Below are 18,396 nucleotides of genomic sequence, written 5' to 3'. Positions count from 1 at the left end.
CTTTGACAAGACATTTATTTTATCCCAGTCCTCCAGTCTTAAATCCTGAGCTGATTGTACTTTTTTTGGTGGGGGATATATACTCAGTACCAATCAGCTGTAATTTCCATGGTTTCCCTCTATTGTACAAATTGCTGTATGAGTTCCAGACCCATTGTGTTGACCTTGATCCAAGGGTAAATACAGCTGGCAAAAAAGTAACATTTATTCATTTGATTTAAAACAGAAACAGCTTGAAACAGGTACTTCTTAGGTGAAGAGAAATAGAATATGTTAAACTAATATTTGCACACTTGTAGGAAGTAGGAGGTCAATGCAATAACCACTTGTTCCTGTTACTATTTATAATGTAAATAGTCAATGACTTGTCCTCTCTGACTCCTGGGGTTGGTTTTTTTTACAGAGAGAGTATTTTGACTGAAATATTCAAGGATCCTTAAGGCAGGGCAATGATGTCCACATTCCCAAAAAGTAGAAATGCATTACCTAAAAAAAAGGAAGGACACATGAGGCCACACGTTTGCCTAGAAAATTAGTATGCTAATTTATATAGCAAGATGCACATGAGGAATAATTAGTCTAAACCGAAATGCAATACATCTCATATTCCCCATAGTAGGGAGGACTGATCAGGTGTGGCGGGTGCCTGCTCATTCTGCTGCTCAGGTGGTAATTGTTGATGGGCAACATCACAGCCTTTGTTCTCTTTTCTTGTGGTTCCTTATTGTTGAACCAGGCTTGGACCAAACAGATTTTCAAAGAGAGGACTCCTTGAAATAGTGGATCATCCTTTGTAAAGTTATACATAGCCAAAGTGTTACTATGTGGCTGGTCACCATTACCTGCAAAGTCTGCTGGTGCCACCTGGTGGTACACAGATTATCTCACTGACTATTTTAGCCTCTTCAAAGTTATCTTACACAGTGTTAACCAGGCCTGTCCCAGTACCCACCCCTCCTCCTGCATGAGACAAATAGGTCTGAGAATCACTGCTTTAGAGAAAAACTGAAATGCTATTTTTTATGTTGCTAGGTAAACCTTTCTGACAGAGTCTGTGTCATTCTCCTCAGGTGTTCTCAAAGACTCATAAGAGTCTCGGGCAATTGTTAACTCTTGGATCCACTTAAGTGTGTGGTGTTCCATATGTCTTGGAGCACTTTGGATCACTTCACATTTGAGAGTGTACAAAGAATCATAGAATCTTAGAGTCAAGAGGGTACCCCAAGGGTCATCTAGTCCAACCCCCCACAATGCAGGAATCTCAGCTAAAGCATCCATGACAGATGGCCATCCAACCTCTGTTTAAAAACCTCCAAGGAAAGAGACTCCACCACCTCTTGTGGGAGTCTGTTCCACTGCCTTACAGTCAGAAAGTGTTTTCAAATGTTCAGTCAGAATCTCTTTTCTTGTAACTTGAAGCCATTGCCTCGAGTCCAACCCTCTAGGGCAGGAGAAAACAAGCATGCTCCCTCTTCCATGTGACAGTCCTTAAAATATTTGAAGATGCCTATCATATCTCCTCCCAGTCTCCTCTTTTTCAGGCTAAGCATACCCAGCTCCTTCAAGTGCTCCTCATAAGGCTTAGTTTCCAGGCCCTTGATCATCTTGGTTGCCCTCCTCTGTACACGATCCAGCATTGGACACAGTATTCCAAGTGTGGTCTGGCCAAGGCATAATAGAGTAGTACTATTACTTCCCTTGCTCTGGACACTATACTTCGGTTGATGGAGCCTGGAATGGCATTAGGGTTTTTTTAGGTTTTTTCCTTTTTCTTTTTTACCCTTTTTTTCTTTTTTGCTGTTGCATCACACTGCTGACTCATGTTAAGCTTGTGGTCCACCAAGACCCCTAGATCCTTTTCACTTGTACTGCTAGTAAGTCAGGTGTCCCCCATCCTATATTTGTGCATCTGGTTCTTCCTGCCAGGTGCAGAACCTTACATGTGTCCCTATTGAAAATCATTTTGTTAGCTTGCACCCAGTTCTCCAATCTGTTAAGGTCATTTTGAATTCTGATTCTGCCTTCTGCGGCATTAGCTAGCCCTCCCAGTTTTGTGTCATCTGCATTTGATGAGCATCCCCTCAATTCCTTCATCCAAATCATTTATAAAGACATTGAACAACAACAGGCCCAGGACAGAAGAACCCTGCGGCACCCCACTTGTCACTTTTTTTTCCAGGATGACGATGAAACATCAATGAGTACTCTTTGGGTTCAGTCAGTCAACAAGCTACAAATCCACCTAGCAGTTACCTCGCTCAACCCACATTTTACCAGCTTTCTCATGAGTATATCATGGGGAACTTTGGCAAAAGCCTTATGGAAATCAAGGTACATTATGTTTGCAGCATTTCCCTGATCCACCAAGTTTTTAATTCCATCAGATTGGTCTGGCATGAATTATTTTTGAGAAACCCATGCTGAATCTTAGTAATCACAGCATCCTTTTCTAAATGCTCAGAGACTGACTGTTGAATTATCTGTTCTAGGACCTTCCCTGGTGTTGATGCCAAGTTCAATGGTCGGTAGTTACCTGGGTCCTCCTATTTCCCCTTTTTGAAGATGGGAACAATATTTTCCCACCTCCAATCTGTAGGGACCCCACCTGTACTCCAAGAATTCTCAAAGACAACAGACAAAGGCTCTGAAATTACATCCACAAGCTCCTTTTGTACCCTTGGATGCAGCTCATCAGACCCTGGAGATCTGAATTTATTTAAAATAGCTATGTGTTCCTTTACTACCTCTTTTCCTATCTTGGGCTGCAGCTTCCTCCTTACATCATTTATTCTATTATCACCAGGTTGGGCATCACTTTTCTTTTGAGTGAAGACAGAGGCAAAGTAGTTGTTGAGTAGTTCCACCTTTTCTCTGTCACCCAACAGCATTTCTCTGTGTTCCCCATGCAGAAGGCCTACCACTTGCTTGTTCTTCCTCTTACTTTGCACATAGCTGAAGAAACCTTTTTTTATTATTTTTAACCTCTCTTGCAAGCCTGAGCTCATTCTGAGCTTTAGCTAGCCCAATTTCCCCCCTACAACTGTTGGCTACTTGTGTATACTCCTCCTTTGTGATTTCCCCTTTCTTCCATTTCTTATACATGTCCTTCTTAACTCTCAGCTCATCTGTAAGCTTCTTTTGCAGCCACACCAGTTTCCTTAGATGCCTCCCACTTTTCTTTCTTGTTGGCATTGTCTACAATTGGTTCTTCAATATTTCTCCTTTTAGAAACTCCCATGCTTCTTGGACTCCCTTCTCATCGGGTATTTCTGACCATGAGATCACACCCAGTAGCTTTTTAAGCTTTCCAAAATTGGCCTTCTTAAAGTCCAGAGTGCGTGTCCGACTTCACTCAGTTTTTCCTCGCCTTTGTATCCTGAATCCTAGAAGAACATGATCAATTCCTCCCAAGTTTCCAAGCACTTCCACTTCATCAATCAGTTCTTCCCTATTGATGAGGACCAGGTCCAAGATAGATGATCCCTTTGTTGCTTCTTCCACCTTCTGGGAAATGAAATCGTCAGCAAGACAATGGAGGAATTTGTCAGACCTTGTACTCTTGGAAGAGTGTGAGTCCCAACAGATATCGGGGAAGTTGAAGTCCCCCATGATTACTACTGTATTTCTCTCCTTTTTAAATGTTTGGTAATCTGCCCATAGCAATTGTCACAACTTTGACAGTTTTAGGTGGAATCCTTTAGTCTATCAAAAGAAGGGTGAGGTGGTGACGATACCAGTGTTCCCCGTTAAATGGGTTTTTGAGGGAAGTCTCTGGCCTCATGCGCTCAGCAGGCAGTCATTGAACTCCCCTCAACAGGGCAGAGGGGGGCTAGCTGTGTAAACACACATTTTGCAGTGCCCCCCCCCATATTCCAATTCACCCTGCTTTGCCTCAGAGCCCCAGCAGGGGGCTGAGAGGTATACACACCCAATGCCTAAGCCAAGGTTTCCTACATCTGAAATTAAATAAAGTTGTGGCCATTTTAATTCCAAATTTGTTGTCATGCATATACATTGATAGAGGTCAGGCTCCCGGAGGGGCGGGGGGACTGCGACTGGGCACGCAATAAAATATTTTGATCACATTCTCAGCTTGGACAATTGCCACATTTGAAAGAAACAGGACAACTTATCCCCAGACACATGTGCACCCACATCATACGTAAACCTAATATTCCATGGTACATAATCATTCCACAATAGTTTTCTTTCTCCAAAATACTACCGGTTCCACATGCAGGGCCAGCTAGACAGGCAGAGCTTTGTAGTTTGTCTTGGATGTGGCAATGGTGTCATGAGGAGGAATTTGCATTTGTTAGGCAGTGGGGAACATTCTGGAACAAGCTGGGCCTGTACAAAACAGCCACTTTCATGTTTAATTGAGCCTCTTGAGCCTGCCAATCAGGTCAGCGGTTCAAATCCTTGTGAAGGGGTGAGCTCCTGTTGCTTTGTCCAAGCTCCTGCCAACCTAGCAGTTCGAAAGCACACCAGTGCAAGTAGATAAATAGGTATCACTGTTTCCGTGCGCTCTGGTTTCCATCAAAAATTTTCCTGGTTTTTATTGTACTGTACATTGATACTTTTCTTGTAAACTTGCTTGATATTTTTGGAGCTATAGTGGTATATAAATGTTTTTTAATAAATAAATAGAAAATATAAACTGTTCAAAGATCTTCATATATCATGATTATTAAATTTGTTATTCACTTTATCTTGCCCAAGGCAACCCAAAGTGACTTCCAGCCAACCATATATACAATATATATTTCAGCTAGATGCATACAAATACAAAGTGTATAACACTGTGGAAATATAATGATGCTGTTTATTCAGAATAAATCACATGGCTTTCAAAGTTAGACCCATATTTATATTTGTGCTCCTACACATCAGGGATCCATTTCATTTGCTTCCATCTCTGAGGGCTCTGCATCTTTCGCACAGGTGGCCTTTGTACCAAATTATGGTACAAAAATAATCTAAAATGTATTTTAGTGCAATGTAATGACTCATTGCTACTTCTGTTTATTTTGCAATCGTGTCACAATTAATATATTAGCAGAAGCGGAAACACATGTGTAGTTTAATAGAAATAATATGACATGGAAAGTTTTAAGAATAAAGTCAGTTTAAATGCAAGATCCAGTTAAAGATGCGGTTAATAATCCTTAGTTCTCACTTCAGGTATGACTACGTGTGAATTCTCCTTCTCTCTCTCTCTCTCTCTCTCTCTCTCTCTCTCTCTCTCTCTCTCACACACACACACACACACACACACACACACTCTACTTGAGTTTGGCATTACGTGAGACCCTGCAATCCTAGATCTAAAAGCCTATTCAGATATTGCAATTGTGTATGTTAATTGTAAGAATGAGGATGTGAAATGCCACCCCAGCTCACCAGAAAATCATGTATTTGAGATCACTATGAGAAGTTTGATACAGAAACCAGGTTCTCAGAGTGATTTTAGGAGAGCAATTCAACTTCACTTCTACAGTTCACAGAATTTCTGGGTCCAGGTATAAAACTTTTTGAGGAAGTATTGCTGGACAGTCATGCCATCAGCTTTGGGTCTACATTGAGATGTAAAGGTACTGGGTTGTTAGCTGACCTATTTGTAAGCCTTGCTCACTTTTTGGTGTATTTTAAATGAACTGGTAATTGTTGGATTCTTATTGTGTCAGTTTACAGTGATAACCTTTATTATGATTATGTAATATTATAATAGGGCCATTTTATATTATAATATAAATTATAATAGGGCCATCGTTCTGCCCGGACACTGAGGTCCAGCGCCGAGGGCCTTCTGGTGCTTCCCTCGCTGCGAGAAGCTAAGTTACAGGGAACCAGGCAGAGGGCCTTCTTCCGCCCTGTGGAACACCCTCCCACCAGATGTCAAAGAGAAAAATAACTACCAAACTTTTAGAAGACATCTGAAGGCAGCCCTGTTTAGGGAAGCTTTTAATGTTTAATAGGTTATTGTATTTTAGTGTTTTGTTGGAAGCCGCCCAGAGTGGTTGGGGAAACCCAGCCAGATGGGTGGGGTATAAATAATAAATTATTATTATTATTATTATTATTATTATTATTATTATTATTATGCCATTTTCAGCACAAACACAGTTGTGAATAGTTTGGTATATAAATAAATTGACTATGACTAAAATTAACAAGCATGTCTACAGAATTAGCACTGCCTGTGCAAATATGCACAGTTGACTTCAGTTTCACACAATATACCCTTGTTTTGATACTTAATTTTAGAAGTAAAGCACTTAATCAAGAACAGAGGAGGCTGCTTTGTGGATTTGCTTGAAGAATTGACTTTCTACAGTTAGCATCTGAAACCCTGTCATCTGCACACTACAGATACTTTTCTTGTACTCTTATCCTCATTTGCCTGTAGACCAAAGACACAGATAGAATAAGACAGAACTTAATACACAGCAAATCAAATGGGGTGCAGGAAATGCCTTTCCAAACACCCAGCTGAGCTTGCATAGGGGATAACTTTTTTCTATTCCGAGAGCTTCCTTTTTTAAAAAGGGGGGAGCAAAGCTTACCTCCTACTGATTTCTATAGGAGGGAGATAAACTGTACCAGCTGCAAGACTAGCATAGTCTATTCGCTGTTCTGTGGGGAGGGGGAATCAGAAGAATAGGAGGATTTTGGATCCTGCACATCCATGAATAACCTGGAATGTTCCTTTTTTGTCCTATCTAACATCAGAGGAGAAATGGCAGAGGACTTTTCCACAGCCTCACAGGGAAGGCTTGAAAGGTCGGGTCTGCTCTCCAAGGGTGAACATCTGTCTCTTGCTTTTTTCCAGAAAGTAAAAAGTAAAATGTCCTATGGCTCCTGGGATGCCCTCCTAGAGACCATAGGACTGCAGCATTAGAAAGTATGTAGAAAGCATATACCTTCAAGTATGGAATAATTACTTTAATAGTATCCAGCTGCAATAGAGAATATATTTAACAGGTGTTAGAGATAGTAATTAAAAATCCCCAAATCACCCAAAGGGTCAAGAAAAACATGAAAATATGAGATCTATATTCTTTATTCCACCCAAACTGCATTGCAGTCTTCCAGTCTTTATATTTACATTATTTGCGACTCTTTCTGTAAGTGCCAGTACAAACGTAACTGATGATAATCCAAAACAGCTTTACAAATGTTTCCCAAAGCGGTGTGCATTTTTTGAGCAGTTTGTTCTGATGTGCAATAATATATATACTATGTAGGCATATATATATTTTACCAAAAGCTTCATAATATGAAATATTTTCCACAGAAAGTAAAACATCCCACTTGCAGCTTATTCAGATTTCAGTTACAGAGACTTCTGCTTTTCAAGTTAGTGCAAATAATGAAAGTAAGAGCCTGAGCAAAATGATGTACAAACAATGAAACAAGAAAACAGCAAACACACCAGCCAACTCCCTGCATATAACATTTAATTAGTATATTATTAGTAGTCTTTATATACAACATATTTAAATAAATTGGCTTATTTGAGCTATAGGCAACATATTTACAAATACAAATAAAATACGTTCCTTTCACACAAATATGGAATGTCCGACATATATGAAAATAAAATGCATCTAGTAACAAAACAATGCTGTAAATAAAAAAAGAGCAAGATGTCTTCTCTTTGTCTTGGGACAGATTTCAAGGCACTTTCTCGGCAAACCAGAGTTCAGGCTTAGCAGAAAAGTCTGAAACAAAAAACGGTTCACTTAGATTCCCAGCTATTGAATAATAAAAGTTTCAGTAGAGACCAACGTATTTATAAGTTTTTGCTTACAAAAAAATGAATAAAAAAAAAATTTAATAACTACAGACTTTCCCAGTGTAAACAGGAAACAGTCAGTGGGCAACATAACTGCTGGTACCACCCCACCATTGGCACATTCAACTGAAGATACATTTTGAGAGCCCTGACAAATCAGGATTCCAGTTGTACAGAAAGTCTTTTGCACACAGAGTGGATATGCACACAGATTCTGATCCAAATAAATGCAGATTAGCAGCAAAGTGGTGATCCTTTTCCATTTTTAAAACAAGAAATGCTGCATTCTTAATGTTGGCTTATTTGCATACCTCAGAAATTAACAAATATTTCCGGCCATCTCCCAAAAAAAGAAAGTTGTAACTATCTCCACCATGGAGTCATGGTCTGATATTGTTGATAACCAGTAGTGCAGCTTAAAAAGCTAGTTGTTTGGAAAACAGAAGCCATATTTTACCTATTATATCAGTAGACTTCTCCATGGTCCTGAAATGGTGCAGAAGTAGCCCACCAGGGTGACGTCAACAAGCATTCGTCAAAACTGGAAAACGGCAGGTAAGTCATCTCTTTTTATAAATTCAAGCAGCCACAGGGGAGACTGATCAGGCTTAAAATGGTGGGAGTGGAAAGGGAGCTTAACTTTTTCCACTCTTGCCATGGCACTGATGAAAACCACATTTCCAAAGCAGGGAGTTCCATTTCCAGTGCCAACAGAGGCTTCCCCTTGATGAAAAAAGTTGTATGTCTGATTTTCTGTGATTTTGATTGAAACCACAGTGGGGAGAAGGCTAAACTCTTGTTACTGTTTGGCTTTCGAGAAATGAATATAATAGGAACAAACTGGTTATTAGATTATAAAGGTGTTTTAATTTTAAAAAAAATACTTACATAACAGGCCTCCTATGGCTGTGTACACAGTGGACTCATTGCTAATCTTGTCAGCAATCTTGCACACCTTTTATAATCTATTTAAAACCACAAAAATGAAGTTAACATTAATCATGTGTTTAATTTCCTAGAGTGTAAGTCCAGTTTCATTTGCCATCAGCTGCAAAATGTAGGTGTTTTAGGGAGTTTTTTATATGTCTCCCTAGATAGATTGCAATAAAACAATTATTTAACAAGTAACATTCCTTGTAGGCCAGCCCAATACAAGTGGAAACAAAGGATTCATATATGTCCCCTAATGAATAGAACATTGATATGAACTATTGGTACTATTGGAAAGTTGAAAAGGAAGGAAGTAGTTTTCAACATACATTACATTCAGCATGGCACTACATTCAGCTCTGGCACCAGGTGAAAAATGCCACTGAAAGTTGACAGCACTCAAGGTCGATTTAGCATAGCTCTGAACACCAGTTCCTGGGAATCTCAAGTGGAAGAGTCCCACTATACTCACTACCCTACTTGTGGACTTCCCAAAGAAAGGCCTCAAGTTTGCCAATGGAGAACAAAATGCTAGACTAGTCTAACCCAGCAAGGCTCTTCTTATGTTCTTAGTGGCAGTGGACACATAAGTATTCCATTCTCAAGAAAGACTGGGGGAAATGACTTGGTGTTAAGAACCTGCTCAACCCTGGCCTAAGACCAGACAGACAGGACAATGAAACATGGAAGTAGTTTTTAGCTGGAACTTACAGGCTGGTGTTGAACAATCCCGTGTGTTGTGATAGAGCCGGTGGAAATGCTTACTACATTCAGCTGAAAATGTAACTGGACCTGTTTGAGGATTAATCAAACACAACATTTTGATTGCATTTCTAATTCTATTGTGAACTAAGTTGCACAAATAATTAATAAATAAATAAATAGTTCATATTTGCTTCATCTAATATGTTTCAAACCTTTCACCAGGTACTTTCCTTGTCAAACAAGGCAAGGTAGTGGTTAATAGAAAAGGGACCTTTTCAGTGATAGCACTAGGGGTGTGGAGTGTCCTGGTCAGAGAAGCTAACTTGGCACCTACACTGTGGTCCTTTTGGCATCAAGTGAAGGTATTTCTCTTCCCCACTCCTGCCCCAACCTTTCAATCTTTAAAAATGTTTAGTGTTTTTTAGATATTTTGGGCTACAGTTTTTCCTTAGCTTATTTTGTCTTTATTCTCCTACTATATTCAGCTTTTATATGGTTTTAATTTCTATAATATAAACCACACAGAGAACTTTGTTTCATGGGTGTGGGGGTGTGATAAAGAGATATATAAATAAATAAATGTTCACAGTACAATTTTACAGGAGTTTCTGACAAAAATTACATATAACCATATTAATGTAATTAAAGCTACTGGAATAATGAAAAAGAAGGCCAGGGATGAGTGATGGGTTACAACTATAAAGGCTACAAAATTTTATCACCAAGACTTTTCACACTGGCTCCTCAACTCTATTGAGCCTTTTCCAATCTATTGGGGAAAGGGCGTCTGAAGATATTTAGGGAAGTTAAAAGTTGGGAGTCACTTGCCATTGGAACAGGTAGCCTTCCATACCCTAACCTGTGGGTCCCACTACAACCTGTTGGGAAGCAAGTAGGAAAACAGCAGCCCCAAAGGTTGGACCTGGTAATTTACAATATAGGCTTCCTTCATTGGGAGAGGAGATAAGATATTCCTTTATGTAGGCAACATCTGGCAAGAGATTAAACACAGAATTGCCTTCACACAAAAAGTGTTCTTACCTGTGAAATGTTTGATGAACTTGTCCTTTAAGTTGGAATCTCTTGGAAATACTTCTGGGGAGGAAAAGATATTTCATTATCAATAATGTGTTAAAGAAAAGTCTACATCAAAATATGTGCATGCACACAGAGAGACAGAGAGAGAGATACAGTAACTGTTTTTCAAAAGCTGTGTTGTTTTCCACCCTGAACTCCTCCTTTAGGAGGTTGGATGAGATTAAAAAACAACAACTAATCATCATCTGAGTATGACTTAGATATCACCATATGGGTTTAATAAATATAAACTATATTTGTCCATAAGCTGTTTCAAAACTAAAACTGATACAAAATAAAACCAAACAGCAGTATTTACATAGGCATGCCATACAGAGAATATATATATTAGTTACCATTTAAATACCACTCTCAGTACAAAAACCTTTCTGCAGATGCAGGAGCTCTTCTGTATATACAGAGCTCCACATATGTAAGGCATATTCGTTATGCCAGTGGAAGCATATATTCATTTGTGGGCATAAAGCTGACCCCTCCAATGAGTTTTTGCTGTAAATTGTCCATGAATCAGAAGACCTAAAAAAGCCTGAAACAATGTGAGAAGTCCCCCTTTACTGTGAAGGTCCATGAATGTTACAATACACTCACAGCAATGGTACCCCCACATGGGGAGAAAACTAGTGAGGAGCTGGCATTACCTATGTGCTATACAGCATCCCAACACTTAGAGTTGCAGGGGGAGCAGTATATAGCAAGAGTGGGGAGGCACCTGGTTGGGGGGTAAGAGCACTCTTCCTTCAAGACTACTTCATTCCCTCACTCCCTTTCAAGAAGCTGCCAGCTGCCCAATACACAATTATTTTAGCATTACATTTCTGATAAATGATAAAAACAAAAACAACCACTAAAAAAGAGAAGTAGATATGAAATGTGTTCCCATCAGTTCTGGTAAGTTATGTTCAATCAAACAATTAAGATGTAATTTGGTATTTATGGTGAATGTTTTTTTGGGGGGGGCACAATATCCACACAGAGTCCCGTCAAAGTTGTTAACATGGATCTTTGCTGTGGATAAATACCAACAAACTGAAACGACATTTAGGAAGCATTTTGAAGAGTGACTAACCATTATATTTTTATTATCAGCCCTACCCTCTCATGCAGAAGAAAAGCAGCATGTCATTTTTATACAAAACAGAGTAGTTCTAAAACTCCGTGTTCTGCAAATAAAAGCATCTACTCTTACTTGCGCAGGCTTTATGTTCTTGCATCCTCACAGTTATAGGCAAAGTTGCATTATATAAGCAAGAGTTTCATCCCTTGCATAATCCCAGTTAATAATAATAAGTAATCTTCTTTATCGGGGATTTCTTTTTTATTTCCAATGGGATCTTTCAACTTGTATGCCTAGTCTTCTTTAGATAATTAAGCATTATAGAATAAATCCTGCCCCTTAGTCCACGGCAGCAGTAGCTATGAAAAGCCGGAGGAGTGGCCATACTGCTGATCTAATTCTCTGACGCTTTGGATATTGTTGTTCTTGTAGGCACCAGATGGGGCCCCAAGATTAGCTAGGTTCAGCGGCACAATGCCACACAAGACCTTCCGAGTGACCTTGCAGAAATGCAATTTGTTTTTCTGCTTTAATCCCAAAGCCACTGCCTTTGGAGTAAAACTTCCTGAGGAGAGATTATTTCATGGGAAATAGCTTGAGGATGGTCCCCTTTATAGTTTAATTTGTATCTTCAAAGGAAAGCTTCTTCTTTCTCTTAGTGCATGGTGAATACTTCTCTGAGAAGCAGTGGATCATCAAAGCAGACACATATCAGGTGATAAAGCCTAACTAGCTCTTTAAAATCTGCCCCCGTGGCCTGTTCACAAAGCGATGCTTACCACATAACTGAAGCTAATAAATCTAAGCATAATTATGACAAGATGCTACCACAATTAAGTAATCATGGATTTAGCGGAAGCAGACTTACGAAATGGTCACACTTGTCACCACAGTTCTCATGATCAACTGAGAACCTTGCCAAGGTGAAACCAATAAATATGTTCATAAGATAAGACCTTTGGGAAACGAAACCCATTTTAAATCACCATCTGTGATATACATGTTAAAGACTGATCTAATAGTGTTGAGTAAAGAAAACATTGCTTTGACACCTTAGAGAGACTAAGGATGCAATCCTCTACAGTCTTACTTTTGAGTAAACTGGAAACTAATTGACACTGTTGAATTACTTTGCAAAGGTTTTGGGCTATAACTCATTTATTGAGCCATGAGCTCTTATGAGCAAATTCAAATATATATCTCTCTCTCTCTCTTTCTCTATCATCTATCTATCTATCTATCTATCTATCATCTATCTATCTATCTCTATCTCTCTCTATCTCTCTCTCTCTCTGTGTGTGTGTGTGTATAACAAAGGGAAACAAGGTTGAGTTGATTTAGTGGATATGGACAATATAAGAAAAAATATCAAGAAAACAGGATTGCAGACAATAACTCCAATGCTAACATATTAAACATCAATACAATATATAAACTAAGTATTTGCTGAACATTAAGTAACCATTGGAGCACTGGCAAGCTGGGACAGCCATCCCTTTCCACCCTGCAAAGCCTCATCATTTCTACTGGAGATTTCAGAGGACTGAAGAATGGGGTGAGCTGCTTGTTGCATCTCTGCTTGTTCCATAAATCTGCTGTTCTGCCTCATCGCAGTGGTTGCCCCCATCCACCCACCCTCACCCATTACTAGGATTCACCCTCACTCTGCAATCAGGGCAAGCCTTAGCTTACCGTTTTTGCTTCCCAACCTCCAGGACAACCCCTCCCATTAGGCAGAGTGGGATGACCACCTCAGGTAGCTGATTTCAGGTTGTAAATAACAATAACTATATTACTAAAGCTAGGAAGTAGAAAAACTTGTGGATTTTTTCTGCTATAGGTGGCAAAATAACTTCGCTGGTCTTGGCTACTTTACACCTTGACCAAGATGGAGAGGGCAGAGTTCCATCTGCTTCTACACCTCAAACAGCACAATGTCTCTGATCAGTCCTGCCAGCTTCACTGAAAGTGCTAAAAAAGAGGAGGCTAGATAACTCAGCCTCTGATTCCTTCTGTAGAAGAAGATAATGATCTACATATGGCTTGAATTCCAGCAGCAGATTTTGACGCACAAATTATGCTAGGCTTGAAAGCCATGACTAACGTAACAAAATATTTCCCCCCCATAAAAATCCAGAACGGCTGCATGATCTGGTTGCTCTAACAGCTGCCTTAGATCCCCACAGTGAGTGTTAGGAGGCGGCTTTCATTAGTGGAAAGACAGGAGATGAGTAAGGAATGGCCAGAAAGTCACCATGAGACCTTGAACCCCACTCCACCCTCCTTTGGCTTGTCCTGTTAATACATTGAGGGGGCAATCCTGTTAATACATTGAGGGGGCAATCCTATGCACAATAAGCTAGTGTAAAGTTGCACCAGATCAAAACCCCATTTATCAGTAGGGCTGCTGCTGCTTTTCTGGCTAAACCTGGCAGAGGAAAAACAAGTCTTTTAAATAATGTTCTATGCTAGGATGCCAGGTCACATGCAGTAAATGAGCTGAATAGGCTTAGGATCTAGCCTAAAAGTCCTCCCTCAGTGGCCCCTTTTTAGAGGCCTACACTGGCCAAGGCGAGTGGGTTTTTGCCCTCCTGATCTTCTCTGAGCCAAAGAAGAATTCAGTAACATCAGGTACTCATCTCTCATTGAGGCAAGTGTTGTTTTTGAGCCTGAGGATGATGAACTTTACCACCATCTTTGCTAGTAACACTACCCACATATCATTAGTGGCACATAAGCAAGTATCCACTGAGCCTTGTCTATGTTATATCCAGGGTATACATTGTGGCAAGGAGGAGCAAAGAGCTTCTGAGAGACCGGTTGCAAATTAGTGTTCTGAAAATCCTAAAAATAAATACTACTTTGCACATATGGTCATTCAAAAGAGTGAAATTCCATAAAACATTTGAATTTACTGGAACTATGGTGAAGGAATTAGGTAAACCTGGTGGACTCATTTTTAGTCAATCTTAACTATTTCTTCCCTCAGGTCTTATGGCACTCTAATTTTGTCACTTTAATAAAAAATCAGATTGTGTTGTTCGGTCTTCACTTTTAGTGCACATGCATAGATAATCAGTTTGTTGTGCACTGATTTTACACAAGGGATTCTTCTACACAAATGAGTTGTCTGTAAATTGGTCTGTGGAAATTAGTACATGCGTATGATAGGACAATTGCTGCCCACACATACAAAATTCAACCTGAATAAGCTAATGTCATGCAGTGCACATGATGTAAAATCAACCCATATCATTTTAGCCTACACATGTTAGATTTTACATGCGTAGATGACATTCAAATGTTCCATCTTCCGCATTGGTATGTGTGGCTGGTGTACACTAACTCCTTTCCATGCAACAAGCTAAATCAGAAGAGCAATACTGTGTGATCCAGAACCTTAGCAGAAGAAAGAACTTGCTGAATTAAAAGAGAATGGCTATTTTCTTCTGCTTCATTGTTCAAAATATGTGAAAGTATGTTTGCTTGAGATCATCACAGGTCTATCAATAATCTATATGTTCAAGGCATGACATTTCAGAAGAGAATAACTATGTTCCTCTATTTTGCTCATGAGGCTCTTTAGGCTTTTTGAAATTTCAAGGGGGTGAAAATGTAAATGAAAGTTAATTTTTTATTCAAACAAACAAAACATCAAGCTAAAAGTAATAATAAAAACAGCTATAAAAGCAGGAAGAATAAAATTAAGAGATAATAAAATAATAATCATAGAAAGCTTTTAAAAAGAAATGAATTTGTGGCGTAAAATACATTCCATAGTGGAATACAAAGTTCACATTTGTACCAAACATAACCGAATAACCATGAATGTAACCAAATAAGCTCATGTTTAGTGGGAATGTGCTAACCATGAGATTTGGTTATATAAATCACAAACGTCCCTATGCAAGCAAAGCTAGAGGGGTCCACATTACCCCTGGTGGCACGTATTTTATGAATCAGTTTTTCAGAAATTTCAGTGAACATGACTTTTTTAAACCACAGATCCTTAGAATAACAAGATGCATCCTTGAGAGATCACCAGATGAGCAACACCTTTGCAATGGAGAATTGTCAGAAAGCCATAAGGCCACACCTTCGTTGGTCTATACAGCTTGCTTGCTTGCTTACTTATATGCATACTACTTAATCACAGTCATCTCTAACTGATGTACATAAGACTCAAATCAATGAAACTAAAGGTGAACTAAAACAGCAAAATCAGAATTCAATTTTAAAAACCTGCTGGAATAAACGGGTCTTCGGTGCCTATGACCCCTCAGCAGAATTTCCATAAGACTGGGCCTACAATACTGAATACACAGGTACTAGTAGATACAAGCCATACAACTGAGCTGAGAGGGATCACTAACCATGATGCACTCAAAGACCTCAGTTTGAGAGACCCCTTTTCTCTCTTGAAAGATAGGAGAAATATTATGGAAAATTGACATCTACCTATTAGAGTCTTCCAGTTTCCACAAAGGTACGCTAACACCCACAACTAAGGTACTCTGGAAGGCCTGTGCCTCCCATGCGGCACTCAGTTTTTATCATCAGTGACACAAATAACAGGGGAACTGAGCTCACAATGGAAGTGCTGGTGTACGTGGGTGTCAGCATGGGACCAGGGAGAAGAAATTACATTTTGCAAGGAACAACATACTGCTGATTCTATGGAAATGTAATTTCTTTCCCTCAATGTACCTTGAAAACATAACTGGACCACTGAAAGCAACAGAGCAACAAGTAGGGAGCCTTTAAGATAGATATCAGACATTAGAAATGGCAGTATCTATAAACCAGTGGGAGAACATTTCAACCTCCCAGGATATTCTGAAACTGACCATAAAGTGGTCATTCTGGAAAGACAAACTTCAAAAGAAGAAAAGAACATGAAACAGCTGAATTATGGTTTATCAAGAAGTTCAATGCCATCTCTTGTGGGTAAAACTAATAAAAACTAATAAGTTTTGTTACATCATGTGTCAATTAGCTTATCAGTGCCAGAATAGTAATTTTGCTAGCAGGCTGGATTCAAGATGATTCTGAAGAGTATAGGTATAATCCAAACCATCAATCAAACAAATTTAATACCAGTATGCAGACTCACATAGGCTTAAGGAGGCTTGAGGAATATCAAACAGAGGGCAACCCTCATGTTACAATCTTAATTTCAAAATACAGTGATCCTTATTATTTTCTGATACACCCAATAGTCAATACAAAAAACTTTGGAATTTCTACATATGCCACACACCACCACATTTTCAACACCTCAAATTTCATACCACTTGAACTAAAAGTTCCAAAGTTCATGCTTATTTTATAAGTAAAACTCCAAAACTCATCTGTTCTCCATGAAAAACAGCCATCCATTATTTAACACACTATGTGGTTAGTGTTCTATGACATGCACTATGGTTAAATTTCACAAACACTGAGGACCGACAACCACACAGTAAGCTGAATTTCTCACCAATACAGACGCACACCTGCTGTTCTTAAATTTAAGAAACCTGGAATGAACAGCACAAAGCTAATGAGCTGCATGTGCCCCCCTAAGGCAGTTGTGTATGCCTTGCACTATCCTTGAGTTTCAGATCTTTCCCCTTAAAGTCATTGTATAACATTTGAAGCTGTATTTAAAAAAGAAAGGCGGGGAGGGAAAAAAGTGATGCCTGACTGTCTGGAAAGCCTGAAACCAGAAGCCATATAAGTCAGTCTCAATGTTTATTTTCAAAGCTCAAAACTTCTCTAAACTATCATAACGATTTTGAATACCTCTCAAATGAGTTTGCACATCCTGAAAAAAGTAAAAGAGGAAACCTGTAGATGGGGAAAGGATAGAAAATGGGGAAAAACGAAGCTGGGGTAAAGCATTTCACAGGATTTATAGAGAGGAGTTAAGAAAAGAAGTAATATATGGGAATAGTAAGGATGGTTGAAAGCAGTGAGCTGTGCTTTTTCAGAACACAAAAATTTGACAAACAGGTTTTGAAGGATGGGATGCCAAAATAATGATGGGGACTAGACAGCATTTATATATTGATATAAACTAAGGTGACAGATCTTTGCTAGTCCTAGTAGAAATATTTCCCACTATTCTTAAGCACAGTAAAACAGTAATGGAGTACACATTTTTCAGCCTGCAACAGTAAAAAATGATTAAAATGCAATATCCGTTTTCTTTGACACTTACTTTCAAAAATATTTCAATTAATTAATAAATCTTGTTCTGAAATTTTAGCCTTTTATTGCTAAGCTTGAACAGCAGATGTGAATAAGACAGGGCTGGACCAAAATATTTGATTTCCTGAGAAAGAGCGGGTAATAGTCCCTCCCATTCTAGTCAAGGTGAGGTGGAAGCCAGAGCCAGCCAAGTTATTTTGGTGCTGGATAAAGAAAGCCGCTCCCCGCCAATCCCTGGCTCAGCAGTAAAAATGTAGTAACTGATTGTTTGCTGCCCTTTCATGACACCCTAAGTCAGCTGCCTGCTCCAGGGTACCCAAGTGACAATGCCAGAGAGGGTGGCAAAAGAGACACAGTGTTTTCCTGGGTAGGGGGATGCATTGGTGTCATTGGTGTCAAGTTTCCATTAAACTTTGGCTCTTGTATTTATCTTGAACCCATTTAACAGAAACAAATCTGAAAAGCAATACAGTTATACCTCTTCTTGCAAATGCTTCATGTTGTGTTTTTTCGGGTTAAGAACATGGCAAACCCAGAAGTGTTTACTTCCGGGTTTTACCGCACGTACACACACAGAAGCGTTCTGTGCGCTTCGCAAATGCGCAGAAGCGCCGCTCTG

General features: G+C 39.3%; 1 protein-coding gene across 3 annotated transcripts in view; it reads right to left on the bottom strand.

Moving 5' to 3' along the window:
* Positions 1–7,047: 7,047 nt before the first annotated feature.
* ALKAL1 (ALK and LTK ligand 1) overlaps positions 7,048–18,396 on the bottom strand; it is a 32,141-nt gene continuing 20,792 nt past the window's right edge. For 2 of the 3 annotated variants that reach the window (XM_081917637.1, XM_081917639.1), the window contains 4 exons: positions 10,475–10,528; positions 9,440–9,520; positions 8,687–8,763; positions 7,048–7,724 (listed from right to left, as the gene is read on the bottom strand). In XM_081917637.1, the coding sequence (XP_081773763.1) occupies positions 8,699–8,763; positions 9,440–9,520; positions 10,475–10,528 (200 nt within the window). In that variant the 3' untranslated portion in view covers positions 7,048–7,724; positions 8,687–8,698. The remainder of the gene's footprint in view (positions 7,725–8,686; positions 8,764–9,439; positions 9,521–10,474; positions 10,529–18,396) is intronic. The other variant, XM_081917638.1, reaches the window with a different exon arrangement.

The sequence above is a fragment of the Podarcis melisellensis genome (genome assembly GCF_964234715.1).
Source record: "Podarcis melisellensis genome assembly, chromosome: 7".
Classification (NCBI taxonomy): domain Eukaryota; kingdom Metazoa; phylum Chordata; class Lepidosauria; order Squamata; family Lacertidae; genus Podarcis; species Podarcis melisellensis.
The sequence above is the reverse complement of the archived record's forward strand: the minus strand, read 5'-3'. Positions and strand labels throughout refer to the sequence as shown.